The sequence below is a fragment of the Cajanus cajan genome, chromosome 4 (genome assembly GCF_000230855.2).
Source record: "Cajanus cajan strain Asha chromosome 4, NIPB_CcT2T_4, whole genome shotgun sequence".
In the NCBI taxonomy this organism is placed as follows: domain Eukaryota; kingdom Viridiplantae; phylum Streptophyta; class Magnoliopsida; order Fabales; family Fabaceae; genus Cajanus; species Cajanus cajan.
Window position 1 is genome coordinate 61,423,572 of NC_138520.1, and position 18,279 is coordinate 61,441,850.

General features: G+C 38.7%; 3 protein-coding genes across 3 annotated transcripts; 1 reads left to right on the top strand and 2 right to left on the bottom strand.

Annotated features, from left to right (window-relative positions):
* Positions 1 to 3,068: 3,068 nt before the first annotated feature.
* On the top strand, positions 3,069 to 6,076 carry LOC145957420 (uncharacterized). Its single transcript, XM_083073677.1, has 6 exons — positions 3,069 to 3,469; positions 3,868 to 4,045; positions 4,142 to 4,528; positions 4,752 to 5,045; positions 5,127 to 5,352; positions 5,439 to 6,076. The coding sequence occupies exons 1-6, from the start codon at positions 3,069 to 3,071 to the stop codon at positions 6,074 to 6,076; spliced, it is 2,124 nt and encodes a 707-aa protein (XP_082929803.1).
* A 6,724-nt stretch (positions 6,077 to 12,800) lies between these two features.
* Positions 12,801 to 13,937, bottom strand: LOC145957421 (uncharacterized). Its single transcript, XM_083073678.1, has 3 exons — positions 13,848 to 13,937; positions 13,457 to 13,685; positions 12,801 to 12,910 (listed from the first exon to the last, which is right to left on the bottom strand). The coding sequence occupies exons 1-3, from the start codon at positions 13,935 to 13,937 to the stop codon at positions 12,801 to 12,803; spliced, it is 429 nt and encodes a 142-aa protein (XP_082929804.1).
* Positions 13,938 to 15,294: 1,357 nt separating this feature from the next.
* Positions 15,295 to 18,048, bottom strand: LOC145957422 (uncharacterized). The gene is made up of 3 exons (XM_083073679.1): positions 17,427 to 18,048; positions 16,113 to 16,187; positions 15,295 to 15,323 (listed from the first exon to the last, which is right to left on the bottom strand). Exons 1-3 carry the CDS (start codon positions 18,046 to 18,048, stop codon positions 15,295 to 15,297), a joined length of 726 nt encoding a protein of 241 aa, XP_082929805.1.
* Between the last annotated feature and the right edge of the window lie 231 nt (positions 18,049 to 18,279).

Genomic DNA, 18,279 nt, shown 5'->3' on the forward strand with positions numbered 1-18,279 from the left:
CCACTAGTGTCCTTGCCTGATACATCGACTTTACATCCAACATCTTTACAGCCAACACCATTATCATCTGATCGATCAGCTTCATCATCCATCATTGTGTTCTTATTCTTCCTCTTCAACTCCCTATTCCCCTTTCTCTGGAATAGTTTCCAAAACTTATGTAGGTCTAGACAAAATTTTAGGATCATATTAAATCTTGTGATTATTGTTTGCTAAACTACATACGCATAAAAAACGAATGTATTCATCATTACTAATTTCCATTAACCCATTCTCCTTGTTATACCAAGGAAAAATTAAATATAACTCACCAATAATATCATTAATTATAATATATACTCGCCTTCACCAAATCCTTTATAGGAGGAATATGTTCATATAGTTCTCCTCTATATTCTCCCACACAAATCTCACCGTAATAAGCCTACAACCATGGTGCAATACTAATTTTAAAACGAAAACCATGCCACAAGCAAAATTCATAAAAAAAAATAAAATAAAATGGGACAACCTACAAACACAAAGTCAAACAACATTTCAATATGTGCATGCAAAGCATATATGTCCATGAAATAATGAAATAATCATGAGTGAAACACCAAAACAGAAGAAAAAAAGGAATGAACCATTTTTTTTCTTTGCTTAACTGTTACGAAAATGGTTTTCTTCATTTTTTTAAAGCCCCAATCCCTAAAAGCCCAATTTTTTTTTTAAAATAACCGAAACCTCATTCAAAATACAAGCTTCATAATAGAAAACAAGTTTCACAACAGAAGAATTGCAAGAAGAAAGTTTACCGTGGGAATGAGTTTAACGGTGTCACTAACGACATGTAACAGAGAGGGACAAATTTGATTGTTAGATTGTAGTTTTAAGGACTAATTTGAATCTTTTATTCTTTTACAGATCAATCTAAAGGTGTGTTACACTTTCAGGGACGAAAGTGGTGGTCTTCACTCTTCAAGTTAATGTCTTTTTAGAATTTTAAAAATAATTATTAATGAAAATGAAATATGAAAAAACAAGTTTTAACCATAGTGTCTAAACATTGATCATGGGCACACCAAAATGAGAAAGATCTAGAAGTTGTAAAGGGGCAAAACTATACAATTGAGGATAATTTAGAATGAATTAATTAGTATTTCATATATAAAAAAGATGCATATAGTTTTAGTAATTCATTACTGGAGAATTACATAGTTAAACATGTTTAATTTGAAGTAATTTAGGAGTGAGTAACTAGAAAATTTCTTAGAAAACATATCAGTGAGAATAAAACGCGTAGAAAAGTTGTATTGATTTATGAGGATAGTTGTTGATCGTAAAAGTGACCAGGACATCTATTCTGATGGGTGAAATATTTTGACTAATTATGAGTTGAATGGAGTGTTATAAAATGAAATATTGTAAAGTGTAAATATCCTGAGTATTTGGAGAGGAAACTACAACAAATTTGGATTGGCACCTTTAAGCTTCGGGTTAATCTATCCCGTTTTACTAAGGTGAAGGGGAATAAAGAAGTGGGCACAATTTTAGGCGGTGTTATGGAAGAGGGGGTTCAAAGACAAAATTATGGGAGTGGTATAGTCCAGGGACAGAGTTTTGTGGACGTGGTTAGAGCCAATACCAGGAGGGTATGGAAGCCCAAAGTAACCCAACAAGCTAAGAGTGCAGAAAAGTGGAATGGTATGAAATTTTTTGTGTCAAATGAGGAGATGGAATGGTTACAACGATGCTATATTGGTCAGGTAAGACAAATTGATGAAGTATGTCATTTACACGATAAGTTCTTATCTGAAGGTATTCGTTCAATAAAGATTATACCAATGGGTGACAATCTAGTATTGATTCAACCACTCCCTGGGGAGAATTTTGAGGATTTGATGAAGGAGTTACAGGACATGTTTTCAATTTGGTTTGAATCAATTCGCCCGTGGAATCAAGATGAATTCGTAAAAGGAAGGCATGTTTGGGTAAGATGTATTGGTGTCCCTGTACATATATGGTCAGAAACATTCTTTAGATCAATAGCAACTATTTTTGGTAGATTTGTACGCATTGACAATAGAATGAAGAATATGGACAGATTGGATGTTGCTTGGATGTTAATTCACACTACTTCAGTGGAGGTGATTAATAGGTGGATGAAAATCAAGATTAATGACTACTTTTTTTCAATCAGCATTATAGAGGATCCCTTCGTTAATCCTTGGAATGTGTTATCAAGTAGCTCAGTTAGTAATTTTTTGAGTTCCAGTCATTGTTCTTCATCTCAATCTTCACTTAGGGATAGTAGCTGGGATACTTTTTGTCATGATGTGCAGGAAAGGAATGGTATTTTTGAATTTCAAGTGGAAGAGGGGAAGTGCAACCAATGGATTCAAGCTGGTGAGTATGCAGAAAATCAGGTAACCGGACTACGTGGGTGTAATTTTGAGAATCTTGATGACATGTTAGTAATGGAGAATAAGGATTTGAATTCTGGTGATATGGTAAATGATATGCTGGATGCAAATTCTGACCACATGTTGCGGGATAATAATAAGCAGGGGTGCAACCTTTTTGATGTTGAACTTGGGCCTAATAAGGACTATGTCAATACGGTTCATCATGTTGGTGACCCATACTTTAGGCCTTGCATTGTGCCTAGCCCAAATAATTCAGTTAGAGGGAGGCGTGATGATATTGGGCTTGATGGAGTAATCCGATCTCACTTATTGGAGGATGAAGGATTAATTGACCCATCTTATGTGGCGAATGAAATTCGGCGTAAGGATTTGTTGCATGCATTGCTAGAAACGGATGAAATTGGTTTAGGCAATGACCATGTTCAGCTTTCGTGTGGGGATAATTTGGTGGAGGGTGTTGTTGGGTTAGGCCAAGCTACAAAAACTGCACCTTTGCGGCACAATGTGGTGGAGTGTTTTACCGAGCTAGGTTCCGCATGTAATTGCGAGGCAGTGGCCCACTTTGATGAAGATGTACTAAAGGTAGATTTTGCTTAAGGATCCAACCCCAGGTTGTGCAGTAGCGTTTAGGGTGTGGTGCCAGGTAGAGTAGTTTGCAAGATGGATAAACAAGTTGGAAATCAAGTAATAATTGCCAAGGATGTGCCTGAAGAATATGGTTCTCGTGAGGTGTTTTGTGATGGTCAATTGCGGGAGGTGCCAATCTCCCTAGCTAATGCGGCAACGGGGATATTATTTGTAGGCTCGCAAAGAGTATCCAATGATGCTGGGAACCATAAGAAGAGAGGAAGACCACGGAAAAATCAGAATCAGGTGAGGCACACCGACTTGCATCTAGCTGATAGCATACAGGAATTGAATGTTGCCTCTGTGGCTTCTCATGTGTGGGAGATTGGGCAAAAATTGGGTGTAAAGGGACTAGTTCCTGATGAAGTCATTGTTAAAGATCTACAAGATTTAGAAAAGCGTGATCGGGTGGCAGCTGGTAGGGATATTCAGTTGTTTTTTTGGGTGAATATGGGTGTGTGGTTGGGTGTTTTGTTGAGTAAATGATTGTGGTGTCGTTAAACATAAGGGGTTTGGGGGGGAGATTGAAAAAATTAGAGGTGCGAAAATTGTTATGCAAGGAGAGGGCTGATGTTTTTTTAATTCAAGAAACTAAAAGGGAGGTGATTGATGATAGGTTTTGTAATTCTTTAACTGGTGGTGGAGACTTTGGGTGGGCTTTCAAACCATCTAATTGTATGTCAGGAGGTTTACTTTCAATTTGGAGGAGAGACAAATTTTCTGTGCATGATATCTTTTTAGGTGAAAATTTCATTGGTGTGGCTGGAACGTCGAAAGAAAATAATATTCTTTTCTCTATTGTTAATCTTTATGCTCCGTGTGATTTGAATAGAAAAAAGGAATTATGGAGTAGCTTAATTCAGCTCAGAGTAAATCGTGGGGGTGATGTTTGGTGTTTTGGTGGCGATTTCAATGCAGTAAGGTCAGGAGGGGAAAGAAAGGGTGTATCTACTCATTGGAGAGATGATGATATGCAGGCTTTTGATGGTTTTATTCAAGAGGCATTCTTGGTTGATTTACCTCTTCATGGGAGGAAATATACCTGGTATAAATCTGACGGGTCTTGTATGAGCAGATTAGACAGATTCTTGGTGTTAAATGGCTAGCTAGCTGCCTGGTCTAATACTGTTCAGTGGGGGCTGGAGAGAGGTGTCTCTGATCATTGTGCTGTTTTATTGAAAAATGAAGAGGTGAACTGGGGCCCTAAGCCTTTTAGGGTGCTTGACTGTTGGCAAAATGATGTCAGATACGGGGCTTTTGTCAAAAGCCAGTGGCGGGAGATAGTTGTGTCTGGAAGGGCTGCTTTTGTCTTAAAAGAAAAACTCAAAAACTTGAAAATCAAGTTGAGGACGTGGAATAAGGATACTTTTGGAGATCTAGATCGCAAAATTAGTGAAGCCAGAGATAACTTTAACAAACTGGATCTTAAAAGTGAAGTTTCTAATCTTCAGGAGGAGGATGTTCTTCAGTGGAAGCAGTGGAGGGCACAAATGGTAGCTTATATGTCTTTGAAGGATAATCTCTTGCTACAGAAGTTGCGGTTAACATGGTTGCGAGAAGGGGATGGAAATACAAAATTCTTTCATTCTTGTATAAATCGACGGAGGTTTAGGAATGAAATTCGATCGGCGGTCACAGGTTTTTTATGAGAAACATTTTGAGGAGAGGTCTAGTAATAGACTTTTTCTTAATGATCCAGTTTTTAAAATTTTGCAGGAGGATGAAGCTGCATCTCTAATTTTGCCTTTTACCGAGGAAGAGGTGAAAAATGCAGTGTGGGATTGTGACGGATCAAAAAGCCCTGGCTCTGATGGTTTCAATTTCAATTTCATTAAGGATTTTTGGGAGACAATCAAATTCGATTTCATGGCTTTCATTCATGAATTTCATGCATATGGGAAGCTAGTTAAGGGTTCTAACAGTTCCTTTGTGGTCCTTGTGCCTAAAATAGATAACCCCCAAAAAGTGGAAGAATATCGACCTATCTCTCTTATTGGGTGCATGTATAAGGTGTTGGCAAAGTTATTAGCAAATAGATTGAGGACAGTTATTGGATCAGTAATATCTGAGTGTTAATCTGCTTTTGTGAAGGGAAGATTAATTTTTGATGGTGTTGTGGGGGCAAATGAAATTTTAGAGGAAACAAAGAGGAAAAAACAAGCATGTTTATTTTTCAAGGTTGACTTTGAGAAGGCGTATGATTCTGTTAGCTGGGATTTTCTTCTGTTTGTGATGGAGCGAATGAGATTCCCTTGTAAATGGAGGAGGTGGATAGCAGAAGGTTTATCTACTGCTCGGGTTTCAGTTCTTGTTAATGGTAATCCCTCTAGTGAATTTGGGGTTGGCAGAGGACTACAACAAGGAGATCCTTTAGCACCTTTTTTTTATTTTTACTTGTTGCAGAGGGTTTGAAATCTTTGATGACTAAAGCAATTCAGATGCAAGTTTTGAAAAGCTATTCTGCCGGTCGAGATGGTATTCCGATTTCTCTCTTACAATATGCGGATGATACTATTTTTGTGGGAGAGGCCTCTTGGAAAAATGTTTGGGCCATCAAATCTGTTTTACAACTTTTTGAGTTAGTAGCTGGGTTGAAAATAAATTTTCACAAAAGTAAGCTTTTGGGAGCTAACATTGATTCAGAGATACTGGGCCGAATGGCTTCTTTTTTGAATTGCAAAGTTGGTCATTTTCCATGTTCTTATTTGGGTTTGTTTATTGGGGCCAACCCCAATCGGTTGTCAACTTGGCAAACTGTTATTTCTAAGGTGGAAAAAAAGTTGACTAAGTGGAAAGGCAAACTCTTGTCTTTTGGCGAAAGACTTGTCCTGTTGAAATCTGTTTTAAATTCAATCCCAATCTACTTCCTTTCTTTTTTCAAGGCCCCCACAGGTGTGATCTCTCAGCTTGAATCTTTACTTAAAAATTTCCTTTGGGGTGGGGATGATGAGCATAGGAAAATAGCTTGGGTGTCTTGGGATGATGTGTGTAAAGAAAAACATTTATGGGGGTTTGGGTGTGAGAGATTTGAGATCTTTTAATTTAGCTTTATTAGGGAAGTGGAGGTGGCGTTTGTTAGGGGAGAGAGATTGTTTGTGGGTTAAAGTGATCACTTCTATTTATAGGGCAGTGTCTTCTTTGAATAGGAGAGGTGGCCGTAAAGGGGTATCTAGATGGTGGTATGACCTGTGGAATATTGAAGAGGGTGCAACAATTACATGTAATTGGTTTTCTAAGGAGTGTGTGAGAGTAGTGGGGAATGGTAGGAACACTTCCTTTTGGAAGGATCCTTGGTGCACTACACAACCTTTTTGTGAGAGGTATAGTAGGTTGTTTTCTATCTCTAACAATAAAGACATGTCTGTGGCGGATATGAAATTATGTAGGGAGGCGGAGAGTGGGTGGAATTGGTATTGGAGGAGGCAATTATATCAGTGGGAGCAATCTCAGTTATCACTTTTGATGATGGATCTAACTTGTGTTCAAATGGATGATACAAATGATGATTCTTCGAAGTGGTCAGCTGATCCAAGCGGACTGTATTCAGTCAAGTCAGGCTACTATATAATTGTTAATGCCTCAATTTTTGCAGAAATCCCTCTTCATAAGTTCATATGGTGTAGGCTTGTCCCTTCCAAGGTTTCTTGTTTTGCTTGGAGGGTGATGCTTGACAGAATCCCAACCAAAGTTAATCTTGCAAAGAGGAATTTGTTACTGTCTTCTAATTCTGGTTGTGTGTGGTGTAATCAAGGTCTTGATACCTCCTGCCATATATTTTTTTAGTGTTCCTTTGCATACCAGGTTTGGATGTTGTGTTTGGAATGGTGTGGCCTCTTTGCTGCTCATCAAAATAATTTCATATCTCATTTTGAGCAGTTCCTAGGCCTTCCGAGTTGTGGTGCTAAAAATCAGTACAAATGGGCGGTGATCTGGTTGGCTTCAATTTGGAGTATTTGGTTGGCGAGAAATGAAGTTGTATTTACTAATAAATTCACATCTCCAATGATCTGGTCGAATTGATAAAACTACGCTCTTGGAAGTGGCTGAAAGCTAAAGATCTTGATTTTTACTATCCGTTCTCTTGTTGGTTAAGGGAACCTGTTGCATGTCTTAATCTTTATTAAGTTAACTGTATATGGGTTGGAATACCCCTTGTACTCGCTTTTAATATATTTCATTTTGCCTAGCAAAAAAAGAAAACTAATGACCACTCTTATTTTAACTTTCATTATCTCTCACATTTATGCTTATTTCATGTTTTGATTTAAATAAAACATATAGAATTGTGTCTTTCCTACTAGTAATAATAAACACGATACGTATTATATATGTTTTATCATTCCCTTTTCCTTTGATTTTTTTTTTCAGAAAATAATTTATTAAGACACGACTTTATATAAAACTAAATTTAATTATCAATTATTTAAAAAAATTCAATAAAATTATAGGTCCTCTATTTAATTACTTCAGTTTTAGCACAAATCTTGTGAAAATATAAAACACTAAGTGAATTTTTTATTCTCTTCCGATTTGATTTTGTGTGTTTAAGAAAACCAATGCGACAGAGGTTGCGTCAAACAAATGAAAAGAAAAAACAAGAACTAAAATATTGTGAAATTTTGACTTAATGATCCATAATGAAAGATACGAAGGCATTACCTTTAATGAAATTACCATTCTGTGAGCTCGATCGGCTTATCAAATTATATAAAAAATAGAATAATACCGATGGATCGATGAACTTCATTCGTCAATTTCTATCCTTTTCGTTTGTTTGACATTCTAACCACTCATATTGGTATACACATTATTTGAAGTTACTTTACAGACGTATTACATTGGACCCGTCGTTTCTATTAAGGTTAACCAATTTAATTATTAAACTTCACGCAAACAACTTAATAACTACCCCATATCTTCTACATTTTGTCTATTGTTAAAATGATTGGTGGTGTTGTAATACTACAAATGAAACCTTTCCCGGTATATAGATAGATAAGTTTATTTTATATAATTAAGAATTATAATAAATTAATACTTTTGAATATATGTTTCTTTGCATAAATTTGAACAATTTTTATAGTTAGTTCTTTAGGTTCATATTTACGAGTATCTTCTTGAATTAAAGGCACCTACTTCATCAATTAAATTATTTTGCTAACATAAAAAGTACTTTTGACTAGATAAATTATACTATAATTAGTATAAAAAAATATATATTACAATTAAAATTTATAATAAATAAATATTTTTGAATATATACATTTTATTTTAGATTCATGATGAAAAAATTATATATAAAACTATTTTTTTTAATAATTTATTTTAAAATATATTAAAAATCAATTTAAAAGTTGAAAATGGTATATGAAAATAGATACGAAGTTCATAAAAATTTCCTAAAAATACTATCATTCAAGAAATCTCTTAAAAATCTTCTTATTAAAAAAATAGTCCCTAAAGTTAATACTCTCCTTTAATATAACCATTTTAATATATATATATATAGAGAGAAACCAATCCACTTACTTCAAGAGTAATTCTTAATTAGTAAAATTATTGATGGTTCTAAAACAAGAAAGAAAATAAACAAGAACATACTCTATACAAGAACAAATCAAAATCGTAGAATTAAAAATACATAACAAGAAAATGAAATGTAAACACAGAAAAAAAAAATGCAATAACTAATGAAAAAGATTGAGAAAACAAAGTAATACAGATTTACGTTATTCAATCGATTTGGCTTGCATCTATGAAAGAAAGTATATTTTACTGTCTAAAAACAAAATCAAGTCTTTACAAAAGAACAACCTCTTGCTCTTCTCAAAAACTCTTTGATCTCTCTTACAAGTTCTCTTTTCCTCTATACATATCTTCTTCACAACTCTTGCACATGCATTCTCACTCTTCTATACTCACACTTAGCACTTTTCTCTGACACTCTCACTCTATGTCACACTTACAAAGGGTTCCTATACATATGTAAATATAGAGATCCAAGACACTAAGACAAAGTCTTATAAAATAGAACCGACTAAACTCATCAAATTCATGATGACAAATATTTATGCATAGTTTGGACCATCAAACGAATGGAGACAAATTGAATGTATAAGACTGCACAGATGAAAGACCTTATAAAACATATAGATGATACATTAGATTTTGAGTCATAATCAACAGTTTTCTACCTTAACTCTAAATCTACAAAAAGAACCTTTCATAACAGTATTGATCTCCCACTTCAAAAAAAAAACCCGACGAAGTTGATCTAATCCAAGTAGTGCTTGAACTTGGATGTAGAAAAAAGACTTTGTAAACACATCAACAAGATTATCTTTAGACGCAATCTTCTCAATCTGAATTTCTTCAGATTCAACCACATCTTTGATGAAGTGAAGCCTTATATCATTATGCTTCGTCCTCTCATGATAAACTTGATAATTTGCAAGATGTATAATACTTTGGCTATCACAGTGAATTGTCACACATTTTTGTGATATACCCTATTCAACAATCATCCCTTTTAACCATAAAGCTTCCTTTACTCCTTTAGCAAAAACAATATGTTCTACTTGTGTTGTAGACAAAGTTACCATAAGTTCTAAATTTGTTTTCTAACTAATAACCGTCCTAAACAAAGTGAACATATACCCAAATAAAATTTTTTCTAGTATACATATTTCCTACATGGTCTGCATCAACATACCCCATAATAGTTTCTCCATCTTGGACTGTATTCTTATACATTAAAACAAATTAGAGAACCATTCAAATACCTTAGTACCCACTTCAAAGCCTTCCAGTGAGCTTGACCCGAAACCAAATTTCTCAAAACCATATTTTAGAGAACCATTCAAATACCTTAGTACCTAATAATGCTAATAGCATAAGTCAAATCAAGTTTGCTACAAACCATACCATACATGATACTCCCTACTCCACTTGCATATAGAATAGAACACATCTTCCTCCTTTCCTCTTCAATAATAGTAGCTTGTGTGATAGAGAGTTGTGTGATGACCCAAAAGAGTGCTAACATGTTTAGATAGATGCATCCTAAACCTCTCCACTACCTTTTGCATGTACCTTGTTAAGAAAAAAATAATTCTCCCTTTGACTTGTTTCTGACAATATCCACCCAAGTATCCTCTTAGCAACATCGAGATCTTTTTATCTCAAACTCTAAATTTAATTTTTTTTTTTAGCATACCAATCTCATTCTTGTTATAGCTTGCTATTAGAATATCATTCACATACAACAACAAGAAAAGAACACATTTTTCTCCTTTTTTTAATATGTAAACGTAGTTGTCATAGCAACTCCTCAAATAAAACCCAAACTTAATAAAAAAAATTATCAAATTTCTTATACCACAAATGTAGACTTCGTTTCAAGCCATAAAATGATTTTTTTTTCAAGAGATAGACCTTAGATTTATCATCTGCAAACCCCTTAAGTTGCTACATATAGATAATGTCCTCAAGGTCCTCATGAAGAAAAGTTGTTTTGATATCCAATTGTTCCAACTCTAGATCATACTAATTGACAATGGTCATCAAAATCCTCATAGAATAAGGTTTTACTACAAGTGAAAATATTTCATTATACCTTATACCTTTTTCCACAAGTCGTGCCTTGTACCTTTCTTTCTCCACACTTGAAATACCTTCCTTTTTCTTGAAGATTCACTTGCAGCCAACTACCCTTTGAGTCTTGGGGAAATCCACAAGCTTCCAAGTTTGATTTTTATCCAAGGACTCAATTTCTTCATTTATAGCTAGGTTACAACCAATTCTATTTTTCCTTACTCTCCATAGCCTCTTTAAAACTCCTTGGTTTAGAGACTTGTATCTTTTCAGCCACAATATTGTACCTCCTAAGAGATTTGGGTATACTGACCTTATCCAATATATTCTTATTATGAGAAATGAGAAAAGTAAAATAACCTTTAGATTATAGATAAAAATAATTAATAGTTAAGATTAAAATTCAATTTTAAACACTTCCTTACAAGATATTTACTATTATCCCTTTCACAAAACATTAACATTATCATCACTCACCTACCACCACAACCACCTTCACTCTCACTATCATCATCCTTATTATCGTTGTCATTATCACTACCGTTGTCCCCAATGGTGACAATAGTGGTAGTAGTAACAACGAAAATGATGACAATTATAGTGGTGATGTAAATGCTATCATTGTCCCAGTGATGGTGGCAACAACAATAATAATGATCATGACATTACCTCCAACACCACCATCATTACAACAATGATGATAATAATGACAGTAACAACGTTGGGTGTGACAATAATGAAGGTAATAATTATGACAATAATAATAATAATAAATATAATTATAATAGTGATAATATATAGTAATTTTACTTGTTAATTTTTAATCTAAGATTCAATTTGAAAAGCATTCTAATACTATAGTTGAAAGAATTTTTTTCATTAAAAACATACTTTGTAATTAAAAAAGGATTTTACGTGTAAAAAAAAATGTTAGTTAGTCATTAGGGTTACTTTCACGTTGATTATCATCATTGTAACGACCCAACTGGTCTCTACACACAGCACAGCGCACCAGAAACACCACATAGAAAGGAGCAAGTGTATACATATAGTGTCTAGAATATATATATATATATACATGGTCCAAGTCTGGATAGAGTTAAAGTGCACAAAATACATCAATAGCTACTACACCCAGTAGCTTAAGACAACAAAATACCCAAGAGGACCAGCTCTATCTACCAGCTGCAGACTTACCACTAGCCACCAACCTATCCCTGCTCTACTCTCATACAATGTATGATCATCACAGTCCAAATACATGGAAACAACAAAGGGTAAGCTAGTGAAACAAATCAACATACATATATAACAATATGAATGGTAAACAACTACAGCTATCAGCACATCAACCAACTTATACTACATCACAGCATTCAGCAATATCAGCATCGCAAAGCGGCAATATCAGCACTGCATAGCAGCAATAACAACACCACTCTAGTGGCCATAATAACACCGCTTAGCGACAATAACAGCACCGACTTAACGGCTATAACAACACCGACTTAGCGGCTAGAACAGCACCACTTAGTGGCAATAACATCTTATAGCACAGCTTAACAACTCACAACACAACACAGCACAGCTAAATAACTTACAGCCTAGCTAACATAGCTCACAGCACAATAATATTTTAATTCAGCATAAAATAGCATTTCTCAGCATTTCCCAACATCTAACAGCAATTAGTTAAACATCACCTCCGCGCCCGGCGCACTGCTGGTCGCGCCCGACGCGGCACAACTAGAGAGCACTAGGGGCCAGCGCGCCCGGCGCAAGGGTTCTCGCGACTGGCGTGACCCAGCTAGAGAGCCCAAGGCTCACCCGTGCCTGGCGCAATACCAATTGCGCCCAGCACAACCCCAGGCAAAGACTCTGAGGAGTCTCATGCGCCCGACGTGCCCTAACCCGCGCCCAGCGCGGGGAAGGCAGAGACCTCCCATGGTCTCGCGCCCAGCGCAATTCGAATTGCACCTAGCGCCCCCATGGCAGAGACTCCCAAGGAGTCTCCACGCCCGGCGGGACAGAATCGCGCCTAGCGCAGCACAAGAAAAACCCAAAACATGTCACAACTGATATCGCGCTCGGCGCGGTCCAAGTCACGCTCGGCGTGGGCCATCCAGAGGCTCACATTCTCAAGCTCGCCCGGCGCACACACCTTTGCACCCGTCAGGCTTGCCTAAATGGAGCCCCCTGGTGGTCACGCACCCGGCGCGAAGAACAGCACCCAGCATGAAGCTCAACAGCAACCCACAACTTTCGAAAAACTTCACCAAATCCTGCAAAATCAACCAGAAAACCAACATGCAATCCATCTAAAAGCCCACATTTTCATCAAGCATCAAGAAAAACACCTCATTTCCAACATGCAACTTCAAATCAAAGAAAAACCCCAAATTTCTTCAAAACCCCGAAAACTCCAAAACTCCATTTTCAGCAATCTCAGCTCAAAATTATCAAACATCAAACATCAAACAATCAAGGAGTTACTAGAACTCGTTTTCAGCCGAAACGCAGCAAAAACTAACTTTCCTTACCTCAGTGTAAGGAATCTGAGCTTCCGGGAAGAGACGAAGGAGAAGGAATGGAGAACGAACGAAGACCAACGGAGAAGGAGAACTTTAGCTAAATTCCCACACCACAATCAACACCTAAAACACCACAGCCACCAAAGAAGAATTCCGAAATAAGGGAATGAGAGTGAGAGTCTAGAGAGAAAAGAGAGTGCCTTGAGTGAGTGAGAGTGAAGAAAAAGAAAAAAAGAGGGAAGGGGGTCTCACAACCTCCCCAACAACAAAAGTTTTCGTCCCCAAAAACAGACTTACTTGGGAAAAGAAACGGATATTGATCCCTGCACTGCTGCTCTACTTCCCAAGTAGCCTCACCAGTAGCAGCATCCCACAACACTTTCACCAGAGCAATAGACTTGCCCCTCAGCTCTTTCAGCTTATGATCAATCACAACTACTGGCAACTTCTCAAAAGTTAGATTCTGTCTCACCCGCACATCATCCAGCTCCACCACATGACTAGGGTCATGAACATAGTTCCTCAACTGGGATACATGAAATACATCGTGTAGGTTCGAAAGAGACGGTGGCAAAGCCAACCGATAAGCAACCAGACCCACACGCTGTATGATCTGATAGGGACCGACAAACCTCGGTGTCAACTTCCTTGCCTTCAGCGCTCTACCCACACCAGAAGTCGGGGTCACCTTCAGAAACACATGTTCCCCCTTAGCAAACTCTAAAGGCTTACGCCTTTTATCGGCATAAGATTTTTGCCTACTCTGAGCAATTTTCATCCTCTCCTGAATCATCTTCACCTTCTCAGTAGTCTGTAGGATCAGCTCCGGTCCCACAACCACTGACTCACCAACCTGATACCAACATAGAGGAGTCCTACATCTTCTGCCATACAAGGCTTCAAACGGCGCCATCCCAATGCTAGCATGAAAGCTATTATTGTACGTGAACTCAACCAGCGGTACGACATCCTCCCAGCTTCCCAAGTGGTCTAACACACAAGCCCTCAGCAGATCCTCCAAGGACTGGATTGTCCTCTCTGACTGACCATCCTTCTGCGGATGATAAGCAGAACTCAGCTTCAGCTTCGTGCCTAAGGCTTGATGTAGACTCTGCCAAAATCTAGAAGTGAACCTCGGATCTCTGTCTGAAATAATATTGGAAGGCACCCCGTGCAACCGTACTATTTTCCTCACATACAATTGCGTCAGCTTCTCCAAGGACCATTTGATGTTGACAGGCAAGAAATGTGCACATTTGGTCAACCGATCAACAATCACCTAGATAGCATCACTATTCCTAGCCGACCTAGGCAACCCGACGATGAAGTCTATAGTGATACTATCCCATTTCCATTCTAGAATCTCCATTTGCTGCATCAACCCACTCGGCTTCTGATGCTGAACCTTTTCCTTCTGACAGGTCAGACAGGCCGCCACATATTCAGCTATCTCCCTCTTCATACCAGACCACCAGAAAGTCTTCTTGAGGTCTTGGTACATCTTAATCATACCAGGATGTATGCTAAGTCTACTTTTGTGGCCTTCCTCCAACACAGCTCTCCTCAACTCAGCATCCAGAGGTAGGCAAATCCTGCCTTTGAACCTCAAGATTCCATCTTCACCCAGCTCAAAACCAACAGCCTTCTCGGTACCCAGCAGACCAAGAAGCTTCATTAGCTCCACATCTTGCAACTGCTTAAGTCCAACCTGCCTCAAGAACTCACTAGTTATGGTAATCATTCCACAACTAATGTAATCCTGAGCTAACTCCACACAGAGGTTTAGATCTCTGAACTCCTCAACTAGCTCTAGCTCTCTCACCATCAAACTAGACATGTGGATGGATTTCCTACTCAACGCATCCGCCACAACATTGGCCTTACTAGGATGATACATCAACTGGAAATCATAATCCTTCAGAAATTCCATCCACCGTCTCTGCCTCATGTTCAGCTCCTTCTGATCAAACAGATACTTCAGACTCTTGTGATCACTGAAGACGTTGAACCGAGCACCATACAGATAATGTCTTCATATCTTCAAGGCATACACCACAGCTGCTAACTCCAAGTCGTGAGTGGGATAATTCCTCTCATGATTCTTCAGTTGCCTTGAAGCATATGCCACTACTTTCCTATTGTGCATCAGCACGCACCCCAGATCCTGGTGAGAAGCATCACAGTACACATCAAATAGTTCACCAGAGTCCGGCAACACCAGCACAGGAGAAGTAGTCAACCTCCTCTTCAACTCATCAAAACTCCGCTCACAAGCATATGTCCAAATGAACGGCTGCTCCTTCCTCGTCAACTGGGTTAAAGGCGCCACTATCTTGGAGAATCCCTCAATGAACCTCCTATAGTAACCCGCCAAACCCACAAAACTCTGAATATCAGTGACAGTTCTTGGACGCTCCCACTGCAACACCGACTCCACCTTAGCTGGATCAACAGCAATCCCCTCAGCTGAGATCACGTGGCCCAAGAACTTCACCTCATCGAATTAAAACTCACATTTTGAAAGCTTAGCGTACAGCTACTTCGCCTTCAAAATCTCCAGCACTAACCTTAAGTGCTCACCATGCTCCTCCGGGGTTCTTGAATAAATTAGGATGTCATCAATAAATACCACCACAAATTTATCCAAGAACGGCTGAAAAATCCTGTTCATGTAATCCATGAACACTGTAGGGGCGTTGGTCACGCCAAACGGCATCACAACATATTCGTAATGACCATACCTAGTCCTGAACGCAGTCTTTGGTATGTCACCCTCCTTCACCCTAAACTGGTGATAACCCGACCTCAAGTCAATCTTCGAGAAAACGGATGCTCCCCTCAGTTGATCCATTAAGTCATCTATCTAGGGAAGTGGATATTTGTTCTTAATGGTCAACTTGTTCAACTGCCAGTAATCAACACACAGTCGACTACCTCCATCCTTCTTCTTTACCAACAACATCGGAGCACCCCACGGTGATACACTCAGCTGCACCAACTGCTTCTCCAGTAGGTCCTCCAACTGACCCTTTAGCTCAACTAGCTCAGCAGGAGCCATCCTATAGGGAGCCACCGACACTGGCCCTGCACCTGGAACCAAGTCAATGCTAAACTCCATCTCCCTAACAGGAGGCAATCCCGGCACCTCATCAGGGAACACCTCAGCAAAGTCCCTCACCACATCAATGTCGCAACCCGAAAATTTCCGATCTTGCGACCTATGGTTTAAACATCCTTTTAAAGATCTCATCAATTAAGGAATGCCCGGACACCAGACTAATCCTTAATCAATGATTTTGAAAATAGGTTCTATGGAGTCGCCACCAATGTTTTACTCAAAACATTGGAAAAAGAAAAGATTTTTAAAAGATCCAATAATGGCCTTGATAACCAGAATTGGGTTCGGGGTTCAGTTACATGTAAGGAAGGTATTAAGCACCCTTACAACGCCCTAAATCGGTACCCTATGATGAAGTTAATGCGATAAGAAATAATAAATTAAATATTATATCCTCTTTTATTGATGATTATTTACATGATTTAAAATTTAAATTAAAAAATTGACTCTAAAATATCTACATGATTGCTCTTAATATAAACAATATTTATCAAATATAAGAAATAAAAGAGAGAGAAGAAAATTGATCAAAATACCTCGTAGCAAGCTTTGTTAGATCTTCCAATATGGAAATTGTAGGTGCTTTATGGCAACCTTTCACACTACACAAATGCCTCACAATACTCAAGAAATACAATAGGAGAGAGAGAGAGAGAGAAAAAGAGAGAAATTTCGAGCTCTAGAGAGTGTTGGACGAAATTTTCGGGGTCCTCAGAACTGTGGCCGAGATTCCAATTTATAGGCATCAGATGTGGGCCGGAACGGCCCGTTCTGGATTCGGAACGACCCGTTCCGAATCCGAACTTTGTGTGGCATTTTTGTACCCTAGAACGGCCCGTTCTGAAATCAGAACGACCCGTTCCAGGGAACCAGAACGGCCCGTTCTGGAGTCAGAACGGCCCGTTCCAAGGTAAAAATTTAGCCACTTTGATTGGTTCGAAACGGCCCGTTCTGATCTAGAACGGCCCGTTCCAACCTATATTTTTTTAGGCTTTTTAGAACTCCAGAACGGCCCGTTCTGATTGAGGACGGCCCGTTCAGGACTTGGAACGGCCCGTTCCGGGCCACTAAAAAATTGGTTTGGGCCTTTGGGCCCTCTGATGTCCTATCTTGTTATTTGATGCCCCCCGGACGAAATTGAGTGTCTACAATCATTATCAGCTATAACTCTCTCAGTCTCCACACTCATAGTAGTCAGCAGAAGACAGCACTCTGCTCCATCCCTCAGCAATGATTCAGCTTGGCCAGCTGAAATCAATAGCTCCTCCTCCACCTGAGGAAAAATCAGCCTCTTATTGACACAATCTATAAGAATGCGATTGGCAGACAACCAATCCATCCCTAAGATTATGTCAATGTCAACCAAAGACAAACAAATCAAGTTCACCTTATACCTTCTCTCATTCACAACAATCGGACAACCAACACATAACTCAGAAGCAACTATCGAAGCAGAAGAGGGCGTCGACACTAGTAGTCTCAATCCCAAATCACACACAGGCACACCCAGCATAGCAGCACAAGCATAAGATACAAAGGAATGTGAAGCACCAGAGTCGAAAAGAATCATCACATCCTTACTAGCAGCTCTACCCTTCCCCTTCACAAGATCTGAGGAAGTAGAAGCTTCAGCCCTAGTCAAAGCGAATACTTTACCAGCTGTAGTGGGTCTGTCACCCCTCTGAGCATCACCTCTCTGGGCACCACCCCTCTGAGCATCACCGCTCTCCGGTTTGCTTCTAGCAGGACAGTTGGTCGACTCATGACCCATTTGATGGCATTTGAAACACCGACTCTCCGTGTGTGGACAATCCCTAACAAAATGGGGCCCAGCACACCTGTAACATCTGAGAGTGGCACCTCCACCTTATCTCCCTCCCCTAGCAGCATCAGAAGGTTGCCTAATGACAGGACCCCCTTGTTGGGGTTGGGGCCTATCATACGGCTTCCTCTGATTTCCTCCTTTCTTGGTCCCAGCTGGTCCCTTAGAAGTCTTCACCAC

Excerpts from the sequence above, each read along its gene's own strand:
- LOC145957420 (XM_083073677.1), top strand. The coding sequence starts at position 3,069 with ATGGATAAACAAGTTGGAAATCAAGTAATAATTGCCAAGGATGTGCCT. Across the intron at positions 4,529-4,751 it reads AGCAGTGGAGGGCACAAATG|GAGGATGAAGCTGCATCTCT; the intron begins GTAGCTTATATG and ends AAAATTTTGCAG. Across the intron at positions 5,046-5,126 it reads TTATTGGGTGCATGTATAAG|GGAAGATTAATTTTTGATGG; the intron begins GTGTTGGCAAAG and ends GCTTTTGTGAAG.
- LOC145957421 (XM_083073678.1), bottom strand. The coding sequence starts at position 13,937 with ATGAAAATTGCTCAGAGTAGGCAAAAATCTTATGCCGATAAAAGGCGT. Across the intron at positions 13,686-13,847 it reads GGGAACATGTGTTTCTGAAG|TTGAGGAACTATGTTCATGA; the intron begins GTGACCCCGACT and ends CATGTATCCCAG. Across the intron at positions 12,911-13,456 it reads ATATCCGTTTCTTTTCCCAA|GATTTGGTGAAGTTTTTCGA; the intron begins GTAAGTCTGTTT and ends TTGATTTTGCAG.
- LOC145957422 (XM_083073679.1), bottom strand. The coding sequence starts at position 18,048 with ATGGGTCATGAGTCGACCAACTGTCCTGCTAGAAGCAAACCGGAGAGC. Across the intron at positions 16,188-17,426 it reads AGTTATAGCTGATAATGATT|GGTCAGTTGGAGGACCTACT; the intron begins GTAGACACTCAA and ends GTTGAGCTAAAG. Across the intron at positions 15,324-16,112 it reads GGGGTGCTCCGATGTTGTTG|GATCTGGGGTGCGTGCTGAT; the intron begins GTAAAGAAGAAG and ends GCTTCTCACCAG.